The following is a 24584-nucleotide window of genomic DNA, read 5'->3' on the forward strand; positions in this document are numbered from 1 at the left end:
ATCAAGGTTGTGTTTGACCTCGGGGAGTCGGGATGGGCATGGCCAGGGTGGGCATGGCCAGCTCAATGTCACTTGTGTTGGGGGCACCTGTGGTGGCCAAGTGCTAAGGCAGGACTATCCTCAGACCCTCCCTCACTCTCATTATAATCTCCTTCCTTCCTTCCTTCCTTCCTTCCTTCCTTCCTTCCTTCCTTCCTTCCTTCCTTCCTTCCTTCCTTCTCTTTTTTCCTTCCCTCTTCATTCTCCTTCCTTCCTTTCTTTCCTTATTTTTCCTTCCTTGCTCTCTTTCCTTATTTTTCTTTGTTTTTTCCTCTTTCCCTTTCTCCTTTCCTGCCCTTCTTGCATGCTCAAATGCAAAAGGGGAAACATTTCTCCTTTTGTTTTGTTTTTAGTTTGTTTTGCTAGTCCTCTGCCAGTGAAAATGGAGGTTGTTGATGGTGGTGGGGGTTGCGCGTGGTTCCCTGGCCTCTGTTTTTGGCCGTGATGGCCTCCTGCAGCCCTCTGCCAGTGGAAACAGAGCCCCTGAGCACCATTTTCACTGGCAGAGGGTTGCAGGAGGCCATTGGGGCTGAAAACAGGGCCCGGGGGGGGGGGCACGTGCAGCCCTCCTGGGCTCTGGTTTTGCTGGCAGAGGCACCTCAGGCCAAATCTAAGCACCCCATGAGCCATATCTGGCCTGCGGGCCTTGAGTTTGACACCTCTGGTCTAGACCCATAATATTCAACACTACCATCATTATTTATGTTTCTAGAAAAATGAAGAGTAAAATAGAATAAATAAAGTATGTGATTTAATCATATGCTACAGCACAAGTTATATGTAACCGCCCCCAGTTATTCTGCATGTAAGCAAAGTGGAAAGAAGAAGAGGAGTATAAGAAAGAGGAAGAAGAGGAAGAAAGCATAATAGGAAGAGAAAAGAGAACAAGGGTTATTGGAATGAGGGAGAGAACTTTAGGAAAGAGATGACAAGAGAAAGAGAAGAAGATAAAGGAAATAGAAGAAGAGGACAACTAGCAGCAAGATGGATGGACTCAGTTACATTGGCAATGAGTACACCATTGGGAGACCTCAAACAACAGGTAAGTACACATCATCATAGAGAATATCTACGTGGGTGCTAGGAGCCCAAAATGACTTGATGGCATATAATCAACGAATCAATAGCAACAATTAATAAAACGGTTCATAGAATCATTACCACAATAATCTGGTGTCTATGGTGTATCTGCTACTTCCTTACCTGTAAAGCTTCATTGATATTGCCATTGTAGTCTACCATTTCACTCTTCCCTGGTTCACCCTTGGGGCCCTAAAAGAAAGTATATATGGTTAGGAACAGGGGTTCTGGACTAATACTACCGTACTAATAAAGTATGTGTGTCCATGGAAATCTATTCTATGAGGAAATTGTCACTCTTGTCACGCACAAAGCAGCTGGCTTTATAAATCCTGCTTGGCTAAAGTGCAATTGGTTGGATTTTAGGGCCCGCGATACATGAATTCAGCCCACATAATACAGGAACGGCAGTTTAGTCCTCGGAAATATTTGGAATAATTTAATATTTTCCGTTTATATAGAGCAAAAGTGAGAAGTAATGGCCCTTTATGACTTGTGCACTTCAACTCCCAGAATTCCTGAGTCAGCATGACTGGCTTGGGGATTCTGGGAGTTGAAGTCCACAAGTCATAAAAGGGCCATCATTCTCCACTCCTGAAATATAGAGAGAAAGATTATCAAGCTGCCCTTGTATTCATTTTTGTCACACAAACTACTTAAGTTATTTATATATCTATTTATTTAAAATAATATATACTGGGAGCAAGCTCATTTGAAGGATGTTTTTCAAATGAGATTTCAATCCCAAAAAGAAGAGCACCAGGTATGTGTCATATTGCTGCCACCTTTTCAACATCTATAGAGAAATATTTGATTAATTAAGCATGTAATGGAATTGTCAATAGGTAGTATGAAAATAAACTGTTAAAATATGCTGACGATATTGTATTCCGGCAGAAAAAGAAGGGAGCCAGACACTTCTAACTGAGGAAACAAAAACAAGCAGAAAAGAAGAACTATGTTTTAATACAAAAGAAGTAAAATGATGGTAATCTCAAGGTAAAAAGATTTCCCAAGAATTACAAAAAGTTCAATGATACCCCTTTTCAGCAAGACAAGAATTTTGTCTATTTTGCATCCAATAGCTGGCAAAATGGAGCATGTGGGAACTGACATCTGCTTGCTGGAGGCCATTTTTATGTTAATTTTACTTGTATTATTGAAACATAAATTTATATACCTGTAATAATTGAATTACTATAATGTGATCTGATTTTAACTACACATTGTCATAGGTCTTTGGAAATTATGTTGCTTTAAAATATAATGCATTCATACATAATCATGAGGGAGCAGATCGATTGGACGATGTTCCTTCTACTTTCCTATTGGCCACTTGGGGAATAATTGGAAAGCATTTGATTGGACTATGGGACTCTCTACATGCTGTGTTCTGACCTTGGAATTAGGGAAGATGATTGTGGGCCAGTTTATAAATGTATTTTTGAGGGATTGTGGGATGGAAACACCTGTGTCATGAAACTGCCTTAAGTCTCTCTCCACATTAATATATCATCATGTAAATCTCAGAGGTGGGTTTCAGCAGGTTCTGACCAGTTCTGGAGAACCCGTAGTGGAAATTTTGAGTAGTTCGGAGAACCGGTAAATACCACCTCTGACTGGCCCCGCCCCCATCTATTCTCTGCCTCCTGAGTCCCAGCTGATTGGGAGGAAATGGGGATTTTGCCATAACCTTCCCCTGGAGTGGAGAGGGAATGGAGATTTTACAGTATCCTTCCCCTGCCACGCCCACCAAGCCACACCCACCAAGCCACACCATGCCCACCAAGCCATGCCCACAGAACCAGTAGTAAAAAATTTTGAAACCCACCACTGATGTTAGTGTAGATTTTTTGTGTGTTGTGTTTCATATTAGCTGTTCGACTCATTGATTCATTTACTACAAGGGGATGGCATTTATTCCCCTGAGCAGCTCATTGGTTGAAAATATTTACTCATAATTGTTCTGCTCTACTTAGCTGTTCTCCTGATGGTGTGTCTACACGCTTGTAGACACTTGTCTTCCTCTGGGGAGGTGTAGGACAACTCGCCACAGCCACAAAATTTTTTACTACCCGTTCTGTGGGTGTGGCTTGGTGGGCATGGCTTGGTGGGTGTGGCAGGGGAAGGAAACTATAAAATCTCCATTCCCTTCCCACTCCAGGGGAAGGATACTGTAAAATCTCCATTCCCACCCCACTCCAGGGGAAGGTTACTGCAAAATCCCCATTTCCTCCCAATCAGCTGGGACTCGGGAGGCAGAGAATAGATAGGGGCAGGGCCAGTCAGAGGTGGTTTTTACCGGTTCTCCGAACTACTCAAAATTTCTACTACCGGTTCTCCAGAACTGGTCAGAACCTGCTGAAACCCACCTCTGAACTTGCCTCAGCGAACTCCCGCAGGACATGGCCAACTCGCCACAGGCCCACTCACTGAGAGACAAAAGTTACATTAATATAAAAATAAATAAATAGTGGAATAGAATTGCTAAAGAAAGGATGCCAAAGGGGGGACAAAATGAAATGTGAATGACAAAAACTTAAATATTTTTTAAAATTATTTTAAATAATTAAATAGAATTGTTGAATTGTCCTGCGGCGAGTTGTCCCATGGTGAGTTGGCAATGGCAAGTTTTCCATGACAAGTTGACTGCAGGCCACGACAAGTTGTCCCATTCTGTGCTCTGGGTAGTGATGAAGTGAAGCAAGCAGAATAAAAAAAGTAGGGAATTTTATACCAGAAAAAAACTCAAAGAGTGGTTTTCTATTTGTTTGGCAAGTTCTGTTTGATGACAATCTCTCTCTCTCTCTTGCTCTCTCTCAATAGAAAATCTACCCAATGCACTATATAAACTATATATCCAATATATGCATATACAGTAGTGGCCAAAATTGTGGAAACCTTTTGGGAAAAGTGTATTTTCTAAAACTAGCTAATGACACCACTTTTTTGGGGAGTTGTACCATAAAATTATATATCAATGGAAAGATAATTTGATCAAGAATGTAATGCAATAACTTTTATGAAGGATTTGCTATTAGAATAGCAGTTTCAGTATAAAGAAGAAAAGTGAAACACATAGAAAAAATGACATATACAAAAATTATCACCATAGAAAAAACAAGATATACAAAAATTATCCCCATGTCAGCTAATACTTAGCTGGGTAACCTTTAGCATGAATTACGGCCTTACAATATCTTCCCATGGAGTGAACCAAGTCTTTTAGTTCTGCAGCTGTTATCATATGAAACCAAGATTGAATGATTGCTTCTATTAACTGGGTTTGATTGCTGGGTTGCTTCTGACTAACAAGTTTCTTTAGTTGGCTCCATAGATTTTCAATGGGGTTAAGGTCTGGGCTATTCCCAGGCCATTCCACCAGTGGATTATGATTATCTTGAAACTCAAAAAAAAAAAAAAAAAAGTGGTGTTATTAGCCATCAACCCTCAAAAATACACTTTCCCCAAAAGGTTTCCACAATTTTGGCCACTACTGTATATGTCATTTCTAGCCCACTTCTGAACACTTTTCCCACTACATTTATCACCTTTGGTCCTGGAGGCCCTGGCAATCCTGGGGTTCCTGGGGTTCCCGGTTCTCCTTTACCACCTCCAAGTGCGTTGCTAGAATCTCCTTTTTCGCCCTTAAGAGAATTTCACAAAATGAGCAATGAGTGATATTAATGAAACCTTCTTTTGCATATTTGAGGGCAATCTGCTGCCTGCAGAAATGATAGAATTGCAACTCAGGGAACTCCAGAAGTCTCAACGCATTTGGAGAATGCAGGTAGTCCTCGACTTATGGCCACAATTGAGCCCAACATTTCCGTTGCTAAATAAGACAGCTGTTAACTGAGTTTTGTCACATTTTACGCACTTTCTTGCCACAGCCATTAAGCCAGTCACTGCAGTTGTTAAGTTAGTATCATGGTTGTTAAGAGAATCAGGCCCGCTTCCCCCATTGACTTGGCTTTGTCAGGAGGTCGCAAAGGCTGATCACGTGACCCTGCAAACATCACAAATGCCAGTTGCCAAGCGTTCAAATTTTAATCATTTGACCATGGGGATGCTACAACGGTCATATATGCAAAAAACAATGGTAAGTTACTTTTTTCATGCCGTTATAATTTTGAATGGTCACTAAACAAATGGTTGTAAGTTGAGGACTACCTGTATCAAATTGGTAGCAACATGATGTTACTTAGTTGATCAATAACATCACAGACATTCAAGACAGACTCAGTTGTTTGAGCGCCTGTCCTTTGGTTAATCAAAAGAATCCCAACAATTTATGGTGGCATAAGGTTTGTATATGTGGTTTGTTTTCTGAGAAAGTTTATGCTTTAAGTCTTTAAATCCTTTGGTTTTTATTTAGCCACTGGACAAAAAATGGATCATTAAGACCGATAAGTTGGCAAATATTCATAAATGGAAATGTATACTTGGAGACTTTAAGTTGAAATAAATTCAGTCCCAAGATAGATAGAATAGAGTAGAGTAGAGTAGAGTAGAGTAGAGTAGAGTAGAGTAGAGTAGAGTAGAGTAGAGTAGAGTAGAGTAGAGTAGAGTAAAATAGAAGAATAGAATAGAACAGAATAGAATAGAATTCTTTTTTGGCCAAGTGTGATTGGACACACAAGGAATTTGTCTTTGGTCCATTACCTCTCAGTGTACATAAAAAGAAAATATATATTTGTTAAGAATCATAAGGTACAACACTTAATGATAGTCATATACATGCACACGCACACATATCAGAGGTGGGTTTCAGCAGGGTTCTGACCAGTTCTGGAGAATCGGTAGTGGAAATTTTGAGTAGTTCGGAGAACAGGTAAATACCACCTCTGACTGGCCCCGCCCCCATTTATTCTCTGCCTCCTGAGTCCCAGCTGATCAGGAGGAAATGGGGATTTTGCAGTAACCTTCCCCTGCCACGCCCACCAAGCCATGCCCACCAAGCCACACCCACAGAACCAGTAGTAAACATTTTTGAAACCCACCACTGATACATATATACACACACGTAAAACAGGATTGTATTTATAGTTCATACATGGAGTCTTCAACCTGGAATAAATTCAACCCCACTCATTATAGGTCCAATTTTTATATATGTGATGCCCAGCAATTAATTTGCTTTTGGCTTTCAATAAAATAAAATACGCCACTTTCCTTATTTCCCACTTAGATAACAAAACAGACCTTTTGCCCCATGGTTCCAGAAGGTCCTGGATCACCAGGTTTCCCTTTCTCACCCTGTTGAAGAAAAACCATTAAGATCAGATGCCAGATGCTATGATTTATTTGATCTTGTAATGGGGATTTGGAAAAAGAGCATAATATAACTACCTCTTCATAGTTTACTTATGCCTCTTACAAGCTTTCATCTGGGAGAAAATCCAGATTTTCAAAATAAATCCAACTTGGATTTCTCACCAAAACTATTCTCTCCCCCCCCCCCCCAGGAGAGCCTGTGCATCTGTGGTGGGAAGGGAGGAAGATGATGTCCCATTCAACATGATGTCATTGCACAAATGATGCAAATTATATACAGGTAGTCCTCAACTTACAACCGCTTGTTAAATGACTGTTCAACGTTATGAAAACACTAGCAAAAGTGACTTACAACCGATCATCACACTTATGTCTGTTGGACCATTCCCACGGTCATGTGATCAATATTTGGGTGTTAGTATTAGGATTATATTTAGCCTGAGCCAGTGGTGAAATCTGAACCAGTTTGCCACTGGTTCACTAGCCATGCATGCACGCTGTGGGCCAAGTGCATGCTGCATGCACATGCATGCATGCCATGTGCCAAACACATGCTGTATGTGCATGCACAGTACGTGCCAAAAGGAGGCTTGGAAAGGTAAGTAGAGCAGCAAGGGGGGATCAGCTGTGCCGCACAATTTAGATTTTAAATCGCACGGCACAGCTGATTGTTGGAAATACCAGTTTGGAGGAACCGGTAGCTTTTTTTAAACTACCGGTTCGGGTGAACCGGTAGTTTTTATCAGTACCGGTTTGCCCGAACCGGTGTGAACCGGTAGCATTTCCCCACTGGCCTGAATTTGGAGACCTTTTGATGAGTAGAAGATCCTAGATATGGAAAATGCTGAGCGCCTGTTTCCATTGGGGTTATATTACTTCAGAAGGAACAGATTTGGAGCTTAGAGGTTCTCCAGTTGTCATAATTGTTAGTAAAGGTCTAATACCAGTGGTGAAATCCAGCTGGTTCTATCCAGCTCGGGCGAACTGGTAGCGCCGGTGGCGGGAGGCTCTGCCCACCTGCCCGGATGTCATCACGTCCTGTTTTTGACCCTCAGCACATGCGCAGAAGGCTCTGTGCATGTGTGGAAGAGGTGCGTGCTCACATTTGCGAACCGATAGCGAAGGTAAGTAAATTTCACCCCTGCCTAATACCCATCTTGGCCTTTCCTGGACAGGGACAAGCTAGCTTCAATTTTAAATTGTTGTAAGGCATACATTTTAGATAATGATTAAAATAACTTTAGGTCCCACTATAAGAGGGATGAATTCTTAGGATTATCTTAAAATCCTTCATAGTTGGAATTCCTACATAACACCATCAGCTCTTCAGAAATGATACTCCCAACAATGTTTAAGAGGACCTAATATGGCACCATTAGACCAACTTTTCTCCCATTCACTTTTAATGTATTGTACATATTTCTATCACTTAGTGTAACATACCAGTTCATTATCATCCATTAATAATGTTGAAGAAAAGTACATTAACTTATCTTTACAACATAATAGATTAACACTGGAGGGCAGTGACTAATAAGTCTCAGTAGATACTAAAATCAAGGCACTGCCATTATCTGACAAAAATAATTCACTGTGTTCATACGAATGCCTCATCCCCGCCTTAGGTCTAACTGACCTAAGCCTAGACATTTAGTTTTTCATTGCCCGGAAAAGATATTATTTGGCTACTAAGGGCTATTCTCCTGTTTCTAGGATCTCCTGAAGATTTTGAAACACATGCTTCTAAATTACGTTATCATATTTGATTGGAAATTACTTTTTTAAAAAAAATGTGCATAAATAAAACATTTGAAATCTTAAAGGGAGTAACGAATCTTGGTATTTGGTACTCCAGCCCAGAATGAATCAATCAAGCACACATTCTTGTTGAAAGATCTTATAATTTTTCCTTCCCAGAATAAAAGAGCACAGAAGGATCTAAATCCATGCAAAAACCATGCTACATCATAACTCTGCTTTGAAGCTTTCAGCATGCTGAGACCTGTGGTGAGTTGCTACTGGTTCACCCTGGTTCAGGAGAACCAGTAGTAGTGGCAGTGGGAGGCTCCACCCACCCGCCTGGACATCATCAAATACACTCTACGTGCAAGTGAACCGGTAGCAAAGGTAAGTGAAACCCACCACTGGCTGAGACGTTTATTTCATACTTTCAATTAAAAAAACAAATTGATCAAAAATAAAATAGTTTTGTTAGACGTGACTTTTGAGTTACATTTCAGCCATGTAAGCAGTGGAAATGTCTTTCCAACTTGGAAAATTTAGCTCACAGCACACGGATCGGAATCGTGGGTTGTTGAGAAGGACAATGCAGACAAACAAAATCCAAGCTTTTTATCTTTTCCTACCCTGTACCCCCTTTTTCCAGGCAAACCTGGGGGCCCCATCTTCCCAGAAATTCCATGTTCTCCCTTTTTAATTTTTTCGTGAGGAAACAAAAAGACATAATAATGTAGGTATTATATAGGAATAATGAAAGGTAGTGCAGCATATCCAAGAGCCAAATATATGAACCCCCCCTCCCAATTCCCACAAGAGATAAATTTAGATTCGTTTTGTACCAAACAATATATTCCCTTTCTCCATATCCCTTAAGGTTGTTTTCCCTTATATATGATATGTGTATATGTCTCTCTACCCAACACTCCACCTAAGCATCTTACTGATAAAAATAATAAGAGCACCAACATGAAAATATGATTTTAAAAAAAAGTAGTAATAAGCATAGTAAAGGTTCCCCTCACACATATGTGTTAGTTGTTCCCGACTCTAGGGGGTGGTGCTCATCTCCATTTCAAAGATGAAGAGCCAGCGTTGTCTGAAGACGTCTCCGTGGCCATGTGGCCGGCATGACTAAATGCCAAAGGTGCACAGAACACTGTTTCCTTCCCACCAAAGGTGGTCCCTATTTTTCTACTTGCATTTTTTATGTGCTTTCGAACTGCTAGGTTGGTAGAAGCTGGGACAAGGAACTGGAGCTCACCCTGTTACGCGGCACTAAGGATTCGAACTGCTGAACTGCCAACTTTTTGATCGACAAGTTCAGCGTCTTAGCCACTGAGCCACCGCATCCCTTTTAGTGATAAGCATAGCAACCACAATAATATTTGCATAATGCTTTGAAGCAGTCAGAGCAATTCATATATATTATCTTTGTAAAATGACCACCTTTGGTATCTTTCTAATGTAGATTGGAAAGGAAGAGAAGAGCTAAGAGATGGTGGTTTGGCTAAGCTTGTAAGACAAATGAATCAACGGTGGGTATCTTGATTCAAAAATGAGCCACCATACCACAATAGCTCTTATTTCTCTAAGGAAGATCCCACGATAAGTTAATTGGGCTTCCTGGTACTAAACATTCCAACATGGAACAACCGTACATTAATAGTGAACAAGGGGGTAGTAAGTGTAATTTGGAAATAACTCTCTCCATTTTTGTCTCTCCAGAGCAGGAGTCTCCAAACACAGTGATTTTAAGACTTGTGGACTTCAACTCCCAGAATTCCCAAGTCAGCCACAAGTCTTAAAGTCACCAATTTTGGAGACCTCAGCTACACAGCAGACAGAAAAAGCCCACTATCCCAGTTGATATCCAACATATTTGACATCCAACATATTTTTTAATCGGTTATTCACATACTGGTTATTATAATACCAGGTCTACTTAAGACAATAAAATAAAAGATGGCTGAACAAATTTAGAACAGATTTTTCTTTTTTACCTTTGCTCCTGGATTCCCGGGTTCACCCTGCATTAGAAAGAAAGAAAAAAGGAAAAATATACTGAGAAAAAGAGATGGCTCTTTTCCCGTGTAATGGACTTTTTTGTGTCAAAAGACCACTTCAGATTTCTTTCAGTTCCTATTTACGTCTGTTTAAAAGTTCCACTAAATCTCACATGGAGAAATTCGCCAATGCAAAATTTTACCCAGCTATAACTGGATCACCTTTTAGAAAATAAAACGAAATCTGGAAGAATAAAAAAGTTGATAAGTGAGTTTGGATTAATATTTAGATTTGTGTGTGGAAGTCATGAGGGATACATGGGGCACCCAATCTTACTATTCCTTTGAAATACTGATGTAGATCTGGCCCTTCAAGTCACGTTTAACGAGTTGGATATAGAGAAAACCAGAACAATGGCATTTCCCTTTCTATTTTCCCATATAAAAATGCTACAGCATTTTAAAACAAAGTTATATAGATACTCATCTACCAGAAGAAACTCATAGGGATTATCTTGACAAGAATATTGTCAAGCCCAGTTCTAACCAGGATTCTTATGGTATAGGATGGGGAGTCTCCAAACTTGGCAACTTTAAGACTTGTGGACTTCATTCAGCTTTGCTGGCTGAGAAATTCTGGGAATTGAAGTCCACAAGTCTTAAAGTTGCCAAGATTGGAGACCCCTGGTATAGGAAGTCTAAGCTTCATCAGTATCTAAATCAGTAGTGTCCAACCTTGGCAACTTTAAGACCTGTGGACTTCAACCAGAATTCCCCAGAATTCCCCAGCCAATATGGCTGATGGGACAATTCTGGGAGTTGAAATGCAAAGTATTAAAATCATCATGGTTGGAGAATCCTATGTGTTAAAATACGTAGTTCTTCCTTTTATATCATACTACCTATCATAATGGCAGCAATTTTACTACTTAATAGTATATCTGTCGATCTAATCCATTCAGGGAAATCAATGGGGGGGGGGGGAAGCTCCCAAAAGTCATGATAGTGGCCACAGTCATGCAATCAAACCTCTGCTGGATGTAATGCACATAAAACTGGGTGATAATGATAAAAATTATACATCATGTGTATCAGGGCCAGAAGACAACTCTGAATATTTTGTTATGGTCCGCCAGCAGCCTGCAGAGCTGGCAGCAGAGTCGGACATTGAGGAGGCTGGGGAGGAACATGGGCCAGTCCTGGAGTCTGGGGAAGGCTCGGACGAGGGCTCTGTGTCAGAGGCAGAGATGGGGTCAGGGCCATCTGGGAGTAATGTGCGGACTCGGGAGCCTCCAGAGGGACCTCAGCGAGGCAGAGTAACAAGGGGAGCCTGTTCCTAGTGCGTGCATGCGCAGAGCTGCCAGAAGGCAAGAACAGTTGAAACTAAAGGGACGACTTCAGAGTAAGGCCTGGAGATGATTGGCCCCTCCCATAAGGCTTAAAAGAGGAGCAAAGGCACATGGGCTCTTTGCAGGAAAGCAAACATTGTTAATTCTGTTCCCCGTCGGCATCTCTGTTTGATTCTGGACTCCGTGGGGCTTTGCCAAATAGGTCTTTGGCAGAATGTCAAGGGAGATAAAGGTTAGACTTCTCCCAAAGGACTTTTTGCAACTAATTGGGTCTCAGCTGTGAATGAATGTAATTCACAGCTGTTACAATAAAAGAGGTTTTTGGGACTACTCGTGTGTTTTAATGACTCAGGAAGCCTAGGTCACAACATATTTAGATTATGGAAGGTGCTTACAAAGGACATGGCAAAGAAATGAATCATATATGAGCAGGCTCTTTTCTCCTGCTCTTAGGTATATTTCTCAACATGAGAAGCAATGTTAAAACTGATTAATTATTTTATTCAACTCTGGGGCAAACGCAAACCCCTGCCCACTTCAGGCAGTCCCATTGGACCGCATCTCCCAGCGGGGAACAGTCCCCAAAGAAGAAAGTACAAAATAGGAAATCGGCCTCAAGAATTAAAAAAAATATCTTCCTGGAAATGATACCAAGCAGTAAGCAAAGACAACTAAGAAAACCAAATAGATGATACAAAATGAGGGCATACAGAACTGCAAAATTCTTGATGGCTATATTGGTGAAAGAGCTGCGTATTCTGTGAATTAGTAATCTGTTTAGTATCTGTTAGGCCAGTGATCTTCAAACTTGAAAATATGAAGATTTGTGGATTTCAACTCCCAGAATTCCCCAGCTAGCATGCTGAGTAGGGGAATTCTGGGACTTGAAATCCCTCATGTCTTAACGTTGCCAAGTTTCAAAAACACTGTGTCAGCCTATTCAGTAAGAATAACAAGAGTAGGCATAAGGAAAGAAGGAGGAATAGGTAGGACAATTGATGGTTAGAACTGGGATAACATTTCTGGAGGCTTTCATGCAAAAGATGAACAACAAAGATATGGCTTCTTGAAGAGCCCAGACAGAAGATAATTGAGAAGAGCTTGCAAACCACAAGAGGAATGAAACAGGCAGATGGAGATAGAAAAACAGGGGAGAAGGATCATACCTCTCAACTTTCTGAAACAGAAATCAGGGACAAAGCTAAAAAACACAAGGACAGAAGACGGAAATCAGGGATTCTATGTCATAAACAGATGAAAGAAATAGTAAGAAATGAATCAGATGTGAGTAAGGGTTAGTACCTATGGACTAGAAGGACAAAGAGGACGCTAGGCAGAAAAACAAATTTTGGATGATCGATTTAATTGAAGAAATGGCATGTCAGCCCTCTGTCAAATAGATTTATTTATTTATTTATTTATTTGCAATTTAAATGTTTTAGAAAATGTGCGTTCTTGAGTGCCTGATGTACACATGGTTAAACCTAAGCCGAACATCGATTTAAACCAAAGCACAAACTTCAGTGCAACTCTTATCCCCGAAAAAGTAATAAAATATTAGAACTTGCATCAACCTGTAGTTCATTTCTGCAATGTAATATATAACGGCCCAACATTAATGTGTTTTTAGTCACATTAATGAAATTACACAGTGATTTCAATGCATATCTGAAAATATGCAAATTTTCTTTTTTCTTATTTCTGCAATGGAAATGCAGGAATGAGCATGCCATTTGTTCAACATGTATTCTTTGTTCTTCCTCTGCTAAACTGACCTTTATGGTGTGCAATGATTTGGATCTGATTCCATAAAAGAGCTGCAGAGGATTTTAGGGTGGCAGATGTAGCACATAACTATGTACCATAGGGTTGTCCAACCTTGGCAACTTTTAAGATTTGTGGACTTCAACTTCCAGAGTTCTCCATGTTGGCTAGGGAATTCTGGGAGTTGAAGTCCACAAATCTTAAAAGTTGCCAAGGTTGGGCAGTCCTGAGGTGTCATTTTGTTCTGCTCTCTAACCGCATTAATCTTGGGAGAAGATCTAGCTGCTTTAAAGAGTCTTGGAGTGGTGCAACTCTTTCTATGCAGCAGGTGCAACATATATATGTGTAAAAGAAACATATACACACACCAGGTTGGAGTCATACGCAAAATATAGGAGAACAGTTGAAAGGTATGGGTTAATGTAGCTGGATAAATCAGACTCCATTCCTTGCAGAATACCTGAGCTCCTTGTTTTCCTGGCAGCCCTGGCATTCCCCTCTCCCCCTGGAAGAGGAAAACAAAATAAAGGAGATAAAGAGCAAGGAAGAATGTGGGGAGAAAATGTAAAGTTCCCAGAGTTAATTAGTGATCATTAGAAGAAAACTATTGCATGAGATTCTAAGAAGCTTTGAAAGTCATGAATAAAAAGTCATTGTTAATGGCAAATGGCTCAGAGAATGGTGGTCCTTTTGTATGGCGCTCAGTTGGCTGGAATTAGATCCCTTCCAACATTGACTGCAGTTTGCAAAGAGAAAACATTATTTTATTTTATTTTCAAAGTGCCTACATTGCTTTGGGGGCTAGTGAAACAAGCAATCCACATTACACGCAAGATAAACTGTATCTTTGGAATAATATCATTATATGCCGAACAAAAAGATTATTATTGAAATGGCACTTTACTAGCGAAATTAGTCGTACCCAGGGAGTATCTTAAAGCTGCCAAGTTTGAAACAACGCTAGAACAATTGAGAGAACAGAGGAAAATCCTGTAGTACTTTAATCATAACTGCTTTGGACCATAGAAAGATTACTTTAAATTCAGCATTTTCTGGATCACCTTTTCTTTACAGCTTTATGAAGGAAATTAACCCAGGTATGTTATGGGGATGACTCAATGCAAACACCTTAATATATGGAAACTGGTGTGGAATGATTTAAAGTTGATGGAATCGTAACACCTAATATTTTTCATTGTTAGGGTAGAGCTTGGCCACATATATGAAGTTGGAAGTGGCATAAATTACTGTATATCCCAGTGCCAATTCCCTTCTCTACTGCACAGTATCATTTACTGCTAGCACAGTGTCAACCATGGCAGAGAGAGAGACAGCGGGAGGGAGGGAGGGAGAGAGAGAGAAGGAGGGGAGAGAGAGAGAGAGAGAGGGAGGAAGGGGGACAGAGGGAGAGAGATGATGTTTTAATTCAGGATTAGAGTTTGCATTGCACTCCTTCCTGTGGTGCATAATATTTAGTCTTTTCTTTAGGATAGTATACATCAATGTGTTTCTATGGATGACGACAGACTGATATTCATTGTGATATTTATAAGTTACCTGATTAAAAAATATTGCGCACTTTTCTTGGATCAAATGCATTTCTGGGAACTTATTTTTTTCCCAAGAGATGCTTCTTTATGAGACTTATGGTTCCTCTGGGAGAAGGATTGGCAGAGTCCTAAGGGTGGGGTAAAAAGAGGGATCAGCTGGGAATCCCTACGTAGTCACAGGCAAACTACGTCTAATCCTGCTTGAATTCCATAGACCAGGGGTGTCAAACTCTATTTCATTGAGGGCCGCATCAGGGTTGTGTTTGACCTCAGGGGGCCAGAGTGGGCGTGGCCGGGGTGGGTATGGCCAGCTCGACATCACTCGTATTGGGGGCGCCTGTGGTGGCCCGAGCACTCTGCTAGCGAAAATGGGCTCCTGAGCTCCATTTTTGGCTGTGGTGGCTTCCTGCAACCTTCTGCCAGCGAAAACAGAACTTGGGAGGGTCTCTGGCAGAGGGTTGCAGGAGGCAGTTACAGCCAAAAATGGAGCTTGGAAGCCCATTTTTGCTGGCAGAGGCCTTTGCTGTTTCCAGTTTGACACCCTTATCTAACTCCAAGCAGGTGCTGATCCTTAGTTAAGAATATTCCTGTGCATAGACATGAGTAGCAATGAATCAGTTTAATTCACGTGTAGACGTTTGGACCTGAGATTACCTTTATGTGGTTTTAAAATTTCTTGTACAAAGCAGACCCAAGAGAATATATATATATGCATCTGACTCGATTAGTTATTCACTTTCATATTAATTACTTGTTTGGAATGTCAGGTAATTAATATCCAATTTTATACCTACAGAACGAAACACGTGAACAAAGTGAAATTGAGATTAACTCAAACCTTAGAGTGGACTCTTTTATTCTTACCCAGTATCTGTTTTATAGCCTCATGTGCTGAGAAGTGTCTATAATTCTTTCCAGCTTTCTACCAGTACAATGGTAGACAAAAAAAAAATAAATCATGAAATATTAGTTGCAAGGCACGAGCTGTTCTTGAGCCGCAAGCAGAATTTAATTCTTTCATATGATGTTCATTGCTCCCAGCTCCCTTTTTTTACAACGGAGAAGCAAGCTTTTGTTGTATTTTCTGAATTAATCTATGTTTGCCCCAAAGAAGAAACCAATTTCCACTAATAAGAAGGGAGAGGGGCAATAATAGGCCTTTGACTCCTTCAATGGATTAAGACTGAGCGAATCTTGCATTCTCTGGTTCATAGCCCTTTCCTCCTTCTATTGGCCACCTGGTCCTCCTTGTCCAATGTTTTTGAAACCTGCAAGCTGGCTAGGGAATTCTGGGAGTTGAAGTCCACACATCTTCAAGTTGCCAAGGTTGAAAAATACTGTGTTAGTCCTTTCCCTAGATGAAAAATCCGAGGGATGTGTTCCTAATACAGGACAATAGGGCTTTTTTTACTAGGCTGCTATTCTGTATTTTAACTATGGGAATAATAATAGATTGCTTATATTTTTATAGCCATATTTGGGATTAAAATGAACCCCCACCCCCATCACATCTGGACCTTGCCACTCAGCAGTAATCAAAGAAGTCCACACCACTGGGTTTAGTGCAGTAATGACCAGCATTATTATGTTTAGGCTTTATCGTATCTAATTTCATTTGCATTTTTAATTCGGTGGCCACACACATGATTTTGTTTACGCATAAAGGCTACGTTCAGGGATAGTGTTATAGGGTCATCAATAAACACAGGAGACCTAGATGGCAGTGACAGCACTATAATAAAAAACAGTTGAGGCAAAGCAGATGAAAGGCAATCGTAATGATTAAGAGCAGCAATTAGTAAGAACAGAACTGCCTTTGCAAAACATAGAAGCAAAGTGTTTGTATTTGCCACAAGTAGGGAAAATGCACAATGCCAAAGGTCATGATTCCTAAGAGGTCTGTAAGGGGCGTGCATAGGTGCACCAGCGTGCCTACCGTCCCTGTCCTAACATTCCTTTTTACTTACTCTTTTCATGCATTCAAATTATGTTTATACTTTCACCTGTTATTTTATATATGCTTGGCAAATAAACTTATGATTATGAATATGATTATGATGAAGCTACATAAATCAATTGCAAACTTGAAATAGGACATGGACAGATAATGTCTTCTGATAAACCACCAGGGGGCGATAGAAGACTTCATTTGAAAGTTCAGAAAATTACTGAAGTTTGCCCAAAAGCGGAGCATCTCCTGTTGGCATCCTTTTTAAACTTAAATTTTTTTATGGGGGCTGGGACATTTTTTCTACCATGTGACATGTTCTACTTTCTGATTGCTAGCTCACTGGAAAGCCTGCATTAAGAAGCTGTATGCCTTCAAATTTACCAATTTGGGTTTACGGAGTTAAATTCTCCAGAAACCTGTAGTTGATAACTTGCATGTCTTTTATTCAGCTGCTCATGACAAATAATAGGCAACTGGCAGGTACATATGGAAACCAGCACTAAAATATGTTGGATGGGTTGGCCCTTCCATCTTTCCTTCTATCATAAAGTTTGTGAAGAGTCCTGGAACTGCGTCAAAGATATGTTAAGGTAGGTGGATCTCAAATATCGAAAAGGATCTCAAATCATGCCATCAAATCAGGGGTGGGTTTCAAAAATTTTAGCAAAGGGTTCTCTGCCCTGTTGCTGGGTGGGTGTGGGCAGAGTGGGCATGGCATAGTCAGCCTCCTGCACCACGGCGGGGTGGTGGTGTCATTTTTGCCCTCCCCGGGCTACGGAGGCTTTCCTCAAGCTTCCGGGAGGGTGAAAATGGCCTCCCCAGGCTCCGAAGGCCCTCTGGAGGCCGGAAATGGGCCTGTTTCCAGCCTTCCCGAACTTCCAGTAGGCCCGTTTTTCACCCTCCCCGAGCTTCCATACGTGCCCTGCATCCAAAAAGGGCTGCGTGGGGACTCCTGGGAGGGGCAGGGTGGGGTGGGCGGGGCCAGCCAGGAGTGGGATTTGCAGGTTCTCTGAACTGCACAGAATCTTAGCTAGAGATTCTCCCGAACCCCTGTGAACCCCCAGGAGCCCACCCCTGCATCAAATGTGATGTTTGGTGGGTATAATGGTCCAGTCCTGAAGCAATCCACCTCCAAATTAGCAGGAACAACAATCTCAAAAACATGTAAGCGAAGTTCTGGACAAAAGAATAGATTCCCATGATCAATCAGTGAAGTCAGCATTCTTGAATTTTAAGGGCATGGATCAGGACATACGTTAATTAGATGTAATTAATAGGAGAGAATTTGAGAGAGAGAGAGAAAAAAAGGAATCTATTCTTGCAAAATCATTGTCATCTTTGTGACCGAGTGGACCCTGTGACACAATCTGCCATATCATTTTCATAAAAATAAGGGGCCAAGGAAAACCTATAAATGACTGGAGTTTGGCTGCTGGACAGCAGGTGGCAACATCTAGCTGATCTACAGAAGTCACATCCTTAGTTTGCAAATTAAAACAATAAGTTGTTTTTTTGAAAATCTGAAAATTATTAGTGTAATACTTTCTCTTTTTCCTCTGGTACCATTCCTTAGGCAAATCACTGCGTCACCTGTCACATCATTCCAAGCCGTTATATTCATTCTTTCATCATTTATAATTTGTTAGAATCTTTGAAGAGGCCCATCAAACATCTCTTCAGCATCTTGATGGCCACTGATATCTTGTCTCAACAGTATAATATGGGGCGCTCCTATGTGACTCCTCTCCTGCGCGAGCTGCATTGACTTCCGGTGGACTTCCGGGTGCGCTTCAAGGTGTTGGTGATCACCTTTAAAGCGCTCCATGGCTTAGGGCCGGGGTACTTACGGGACCGTCTTCTGCCACCAATTGCCTCCCACGGCCAGTTCGCTCCCACAGAGAGGGCCTCCTCAGGGTGCCGTTGGCCAGACAATGTCGGCTGGCGACCCCCAGGGGGAGAGCCTTCTCTGTGGTGGCACCTACCCTCTGGAACAATCTACCCCCAGAGATACGAGTGATCCCAGACCTCCGGACTTTTCGCCGGGCCCTTAAAACCTACTTCATTCAGTTAGCCGGGCTGTCCTGATTTTATGGTGGTTTTTAAAATTTGAAATTGGTTTTAAATTGAAATGTTTTAAATTATGGGCCAAACTTATTTAATTATTTTAAATCTATTTTAACTTTTGTGTACAAATGTTTTACTTTGGCTGTTCACCGCCCTGAGTCCGAAAGGAGAAGGGCGGTATAGAAATTTGATAAAATAAATAAATAATACACAAAATTTCAGATAACGGCAGTACTATTAACTCCATTTGTTTTTTTAATTGTTACTTATCTTCAGTTGAGTAGCTACCAGTATTATATTGTTTTACATGGAAATCTGATGTAATATGGTTGCCAATCAGCAGTGGCTGTGGAAGGATGGTCCTTAGCATTTAGCTATTATTGATTATCTGATATGGCTTCCATCACAGCTCCTTTTCCCACAAGACAATGCCTGGAAATCTTAACTGGGGAACAGATGTTCACTAATGAAGTCAACAGAGGAATTTAGCATGCTCGTTCACCCAAGTAGATCTTCATTAAGCTTTACTTTGATGGCTCTTCAAGTTGTTCAGGCAATGCTAGCTGTCCAATTGAACTGCAGCAGTAATGCAATTTGCATCATGAAAAGGCTTTATACTGCCGTGGGGAGGGTGGAGGGGGGATCTTCCCTGCAGACCCAAACTGAGAGGGGATTCTGCACAGATGCAGAGACTTATTCCAGTGGGGTGAAAGTAGAGGAAGGTGTCCCTGGAGGGATCTGAAGCAAGCAACAGGGCAGTTTTCCTTTGTTCTTTAGAAGGTCTGTGCTGTGTTGGTTCATGGAATAGCTTCAAAGAGGAGCTCCACTAAGAGCAAAACACCCGTTCAAAGCTTTGTACGGTCCAACTACCTACTATTTCCTTTACAAATCTGTATATTTGTACTCCAGTTTTAGAATGAAGGCAATTACACACCCTTTCGTTCCTTAGTAAACATTGATCAGAGACAAGTTTAGAATCTAATTCAGTGGTTCTCAACCTGTGGGTCGGGACCCCTTTGGGGGTCGAACAACCCTTTCACAGGGGTCGTCTAAGACCATTGGAAAACATATATTTTCAATGGTTTTAGGAATAATTTTATGGTTGGGGGTCACCACAACATGAGGAACTGTATTAAAGGGTCGCAGCGTTAGGAAGGTTGAGAACCAAATTGATGTGTAAATTCAAATTTCCTAATAAGTTGCTCTTGAATGTTACATATTGTGGGGCTTTCTCCCTTACTAATATTGCCTTCTCAAATCTGGTGGCCTGGCAAAATGTTAAATTACAATTCCCAGTCCTGCTTGTTAAGGATTATGGGATTTATTGTCCAGCGCATCTGGAGGATATCAACTTGGAGAAGTCTGTATTGGTAACGGAGTGTACATGTTTTGATTACTCATGAAAATGAAAGGATAAATCAAGGAAGACTGTTTTGGATCAATTATTGCTGACTTTTACTGCAATATGTGTATCATATAACTAATGTTGGTCTAAGCAGATCCTGATGGGAGCAGGGAAGAAAAACAAAAAAAAAGCATCCATTTCCATTTTTAGATCAAAACACTCACTTTTGCATTATATGACATATGAGAACCAGGCATTTTAACTCTGGCCAGACAATTTTTGCTTTACCTTTTGTGAACGTTAGCCAAAATGGTGCTTAAAAAAAAAAAAAAGACAGTAATATATTTAAATTGTAAGGGCTCAATCTAGATTTCAGTTGAATAAATAACACATGGGCATGAAGTCAGGCCAGCTTTTCAAAGAGCCCTAAGTAGTAAAAAGAAGAGAAAGGAGTGTGCCAAACCTCAGCTCAGGACCTTTTGACCCCCAGATAGATTTGATGTGTGTCAGCTAGCCAGATTTTCTGGAAAAAGACCTCAATCCTATTCCCCCACCCCCCAAAGTACAGGAAGATTAGAAATCATCAGCGATTTGAGTGGTCAAAGGAGAGGCTTTCTAAGAGTCAAATTCCGAGGAATCCTTCAAAGGTAGTTTTCACTGACTAGGCCTTTGTGCCTGATGGAAATAAGACATGGGACGTCTGCTTGTGGTTATTCGAATGGCAACACAAGACAGATGTCTTTGCCACTAAATAAGTCTGCCCAGGGCTGTGGGTTTTCATAACAATGCGTTATTCTAAGTAACAAAGGGTCCTGTGTCAAAATTGACCCCGAAGTATTTCCATGCCTACCTTCAGGCTACTGTCTGCCTTTCTCCCCTATGCAAGGGGTGGAGACGGGGGGAAGCACATTCAAAAACAGAGATGGAGAAATAAAGGGGAAACCAGATCAACTCAGCTGCCACATCAAATGGGTGCAAAGTGAAAAAGGTTTGTTCTTGAAACTAGGGATGTTGAACTACGTATGTCTAGCCCAGGAGGGTGTCAAACTCGATTTCATTGAGGGCCGCATCAAGGTTGTATTTGACCTCGGGGGGGCAGGGGGGGCTTGGCCAGGGGGGGCATGGCCAGCTCGACATCACTCGTGTTGGGGTCATCTGTATTGGCCCGAGCGCTCTGCCAGGGAAAACAGGCTCCTGAGCTCCGTTTTCAGCTTCAACTATGTCCTGCAACCCTCTGCCAGTGAAAATGGAGCTTGGGAGGGCCCTCCCGAGCTCCGTTTTTGCTGGCAGAGGCACCATGGGCTGGTTCTTTGCTGTTTCCGCAGTGGCCCCACGAGCCAGTTCTAAGCACCCTGCGGGCCAAATCTGGCCCCCGGGCCCTGAGTTTGACACCCCTGGTCAAACCTATCGAAGAATAGGATTAGGGGTGACATGATAGCCCTCTTCCAATACTTGAAGGGCTATCACAGAATAGAGAGGGGTCGATTTATTCTCCAAAGCATCAAAGGGCAGGATAAGAAGCAACGAGTGGAAGCTCATTCAAGAGTGATCCAACCTGGAAATGAGGAGAAATTTCCTGCCAGTGAGAATGATTAATGAATGGATGGAATAGCTTGTATCCTGGAGGGGTGGGTAATCCATTGCTGGAGGTTTTCGGGAAAAGATTGGACAACCATTTGTCTGGGATGATGTAAGGTCTCCTATCGTGGGTAGAGAGTTGAACTGGAAGCCTTCCACGGTCCCTTCCAGTCTTACGATTCAATAATACTATGAAAAGGTTGGGAAGAGATATTATTTTTAAAGTTGGAAGTGTCATCGGAGTGATCCAGACACATGACAAGCCACTGACATTGGCTGTCTTTTGAAATTAACGTGGCAATTCATGCAGACAGCCAGTGTGGTATCTTGACTAAGATGTCGTTTGGTGTCAGGAAGGCTCAGGTTGTAATCCTGCTCAGCCACAGATGCTCCGAGGGACAGATGTTCTTTCCCCTCAATCTCAGCTATTTTATATGCTTACTTTGCTTTTTTTAGAATGAGCATAACAGAGTAGGAAGGGACCTTGGAGATCTTCTAGTCCAAACCCCTGCTTAGGCAGGAAACCCTATACCAGTGATGGCTAACCATCGTCATCTCTAGGAGTATTTGGAGGCTGGGGACAGCAAAAAACATCACTTCCTGTCCAACCGGAAGTTGGGAAACGAGCCGTTTTGGGCCTCCGGAGGTGGTGGGGAAGGTTGTTTTTGCCCTCCCCAGATGCATAGAGAGGATCTGGAGCCAGGTGAGAAAGAAAAATGGGCCTTCCCCACCCCCCAGGCCCTCTGGAGGCAGGAAACAGCCTGTTTCCCTACTTCTGGTAGGCCCAGAAGGCCTGAAAATCAGCTGACACGCGTGCCATAGGTTCGCCATCACGGCCCTATACCATTTCAGACAAACGGTTATCCGATCTCTTCTTAAAAACTTCCAGTGCAGCATTTGTTAAGATAAGGAGATGTTAGTGCAATATGACAGTTACCTTTGGGCCAGCAGATCCTGGAAGTCCAGGTGTTCCTGATAGGCCTGTCTCACCCACTTCACCCTAAGGAAAAGATGCAAGAAAATGTAACAACAACAACAACATAAGCACACACCATATAACATCCCAGGCTTAACAATTGTCTATAAGAAAGATAAAAAAATAAAGTCTGGATAATGTATGTGGCAGTACTTGGAGACAGCAAAATTGGCAGTACTTGGAGACAGCAAAACTCACCGCCCTGAGTCCTTCGGGAGAAGGGCGGTATACAAATTTAAATAATAAATAAATAAATAATAATAAATAAAATAGAGGAGGAAAAACAGGAGAAAATCACAAAGTACAAAGCCCTGCAAATAGAAATAGAATGACTGTGGGAAAAGAAAACAAAGAGAATACCAATAGTAATAGGCATCTTGGTTGCAATCCCAAAACAACTGGCGCATCACTTGAATATCATCACATTGACAAAATTCTCATCGGTCAATTGCAAAAGGCAGAATTACTTGGAACCACTTATATCCTGTGACGATACCTTTTAGCACCATCAAAAAACATCTGCCTATTCCAAGTTCTTGAGAAGGGCTCAAAAGGTAGATAAAATTGCCAAATCCAGTTTAAACATCTGGCTGACTGTGCAATGAACCATAATGATGATGACGATGACGATAAAAGATATAAATAAAAGATATATAGAGTGAACCTTTACAAAATGCAAGCTTTGGGATAAGAAAAAAATAACAACCACATAGTGGAGGATTCTTACTGTCTAGGAGACTACACCTACATTTTTAGGGAATGGGAGAATGAAGAAGAATTCAACAATGCTTAGAAAAGCATAGTCAAGGTAAGCTCTCAGTCACTAAATTGTTATGGATTCCTCCTTTTCAAAGCAATAAATGCTTGTAAGTGTTACTGTCTGAATCTTCAGGTTATATTGTTATCCTGCACAGGAAGCATTAGGGTTTTTTTTTTCTCACTTTGTGTGAGCATGTTAATGCAAAAGACAGCAGGGAGGAAATGGTCTTGGATGAGTAGGTTTTATATGTTTCTTGTAAAATCCTTTTAAAGCAAAGTTTCCTTGTGGTTTCAGAATGATACACACAATAGAGAACTAGAAAAGAAATGCTTGTGTTTGATGTTGGGAAGTTGTTCTTCCCGAAGTAATTTGCCTTTCCCTGTTTTGAAAGAACCACTATCTCAGTGAGGATCAACTCCAACCTCCCAACCGTTCTTTTCTCTCAATAATAGAGAGCCACTGTAGGTAGTGTAACCAGAAGCCAACATGGGTTTATCAAAATCAGATCATGCCAATCAAATCTTATTGCATTTTTTTTTTTGACAAAGTAACTAAATTAGTTGGACCAGAGAAATGCTGTGGACATAATTTACTTGGACTTAAGTAAGGCATTTGATAAAGTAGACCACAACCTATTTCTTGGTAATATAGAAAAATATGTGTAAGACAGCATCGTCACCAGATGGATTCATAACTGGCTGACAGTCACACTCAACATGTAGTCCTCAATGGAACTATATCTACATGGAGGGAAATATGCAGTGGAATATCCCAATGTTCTGTCTTAGTAATCTTCAACATCTTCATAAATGATTTAAATGAGGGTATAGAAGGGGAACTGATCAAATCAGATGATACCAAGCTGGCAGAAATAGCCAACACGCCAGAAGATAGATTCAAGATCCAGAAGGATCTCAACAGATTTGAACGCTGGGCCCTATCTAATAAAATGAAATTTAATGGTGAGAAAGAACTTCTATCTCAATGAGGCATCTGCTCTAGCCTTCCAATCATTCTTTTCTCTCAACAATACAGAGACAATGTAGGTAGTGGTGAAGGTGTTGAATTCCCTGGGGAGGGGAAACTCAGGTTCTCATTCAAAAAATTC

The 24584-nt window shown here is 41.3% G+C and overlaps 1 protein-coding gene across 50 annotated transcripts in view; it reads right to left on the reverse strand.

The window, feature by feature from the left end:
• COL13A1 (collagen type XIII alpha 1 chain) overlaps nt 1-24584 on the reverse strand; it is a 134777-nt gene that overhangs the window by 51521 nt on the left and 58672 nt on the right. For 14 of the 50 annotated variants that reach the window (XM_087872232.1, XM_087872224.1, XM_087872216.1 and 11 more), the window contains 5 exons: nt 22678-22740; nt 10137-10163; nt 6325-6378; nt 4671-4766; nt 1243-1311 (listed from right to left, as the gene is read on the reverse strand). In XM_087872232.1, coding sequence (XP_087728358.1) covers nt 1243-1311; nt 4671-4766; nt 6325-6378; nt 10137-10163; nt 22678-22740 — 309 coding nt within the window. Of the gene's footprint in view, nt 1-1242; nt 1312-4670; nt 4767-6324; nt 6379-8762; nt 8826-10136; nt 10164-13712; nt 13758-22677; nt 22741-24584 lie in introns of all 50 variants that reach the window. The other 36 variants (XM_087872200.1, XM_087872210.1, XM_087872191.1 and 33 more) reach the window with 5 other exon arrangements.

Source organism: Pantherophis guttatus, chromosome 6 (genome assembly GCF_059756535.1).
Source record: "Pantherophis guttatus breed Tessera chromosome 6, ASM5975653v1, whole genome shotgun sequence".
Taxonomy (NCBI): Eukaryota; Metazoa; Chordata; class Lepidosauria; order Squamata; family Colubridae; genus Pantherophis; species Pantherophis guttatus.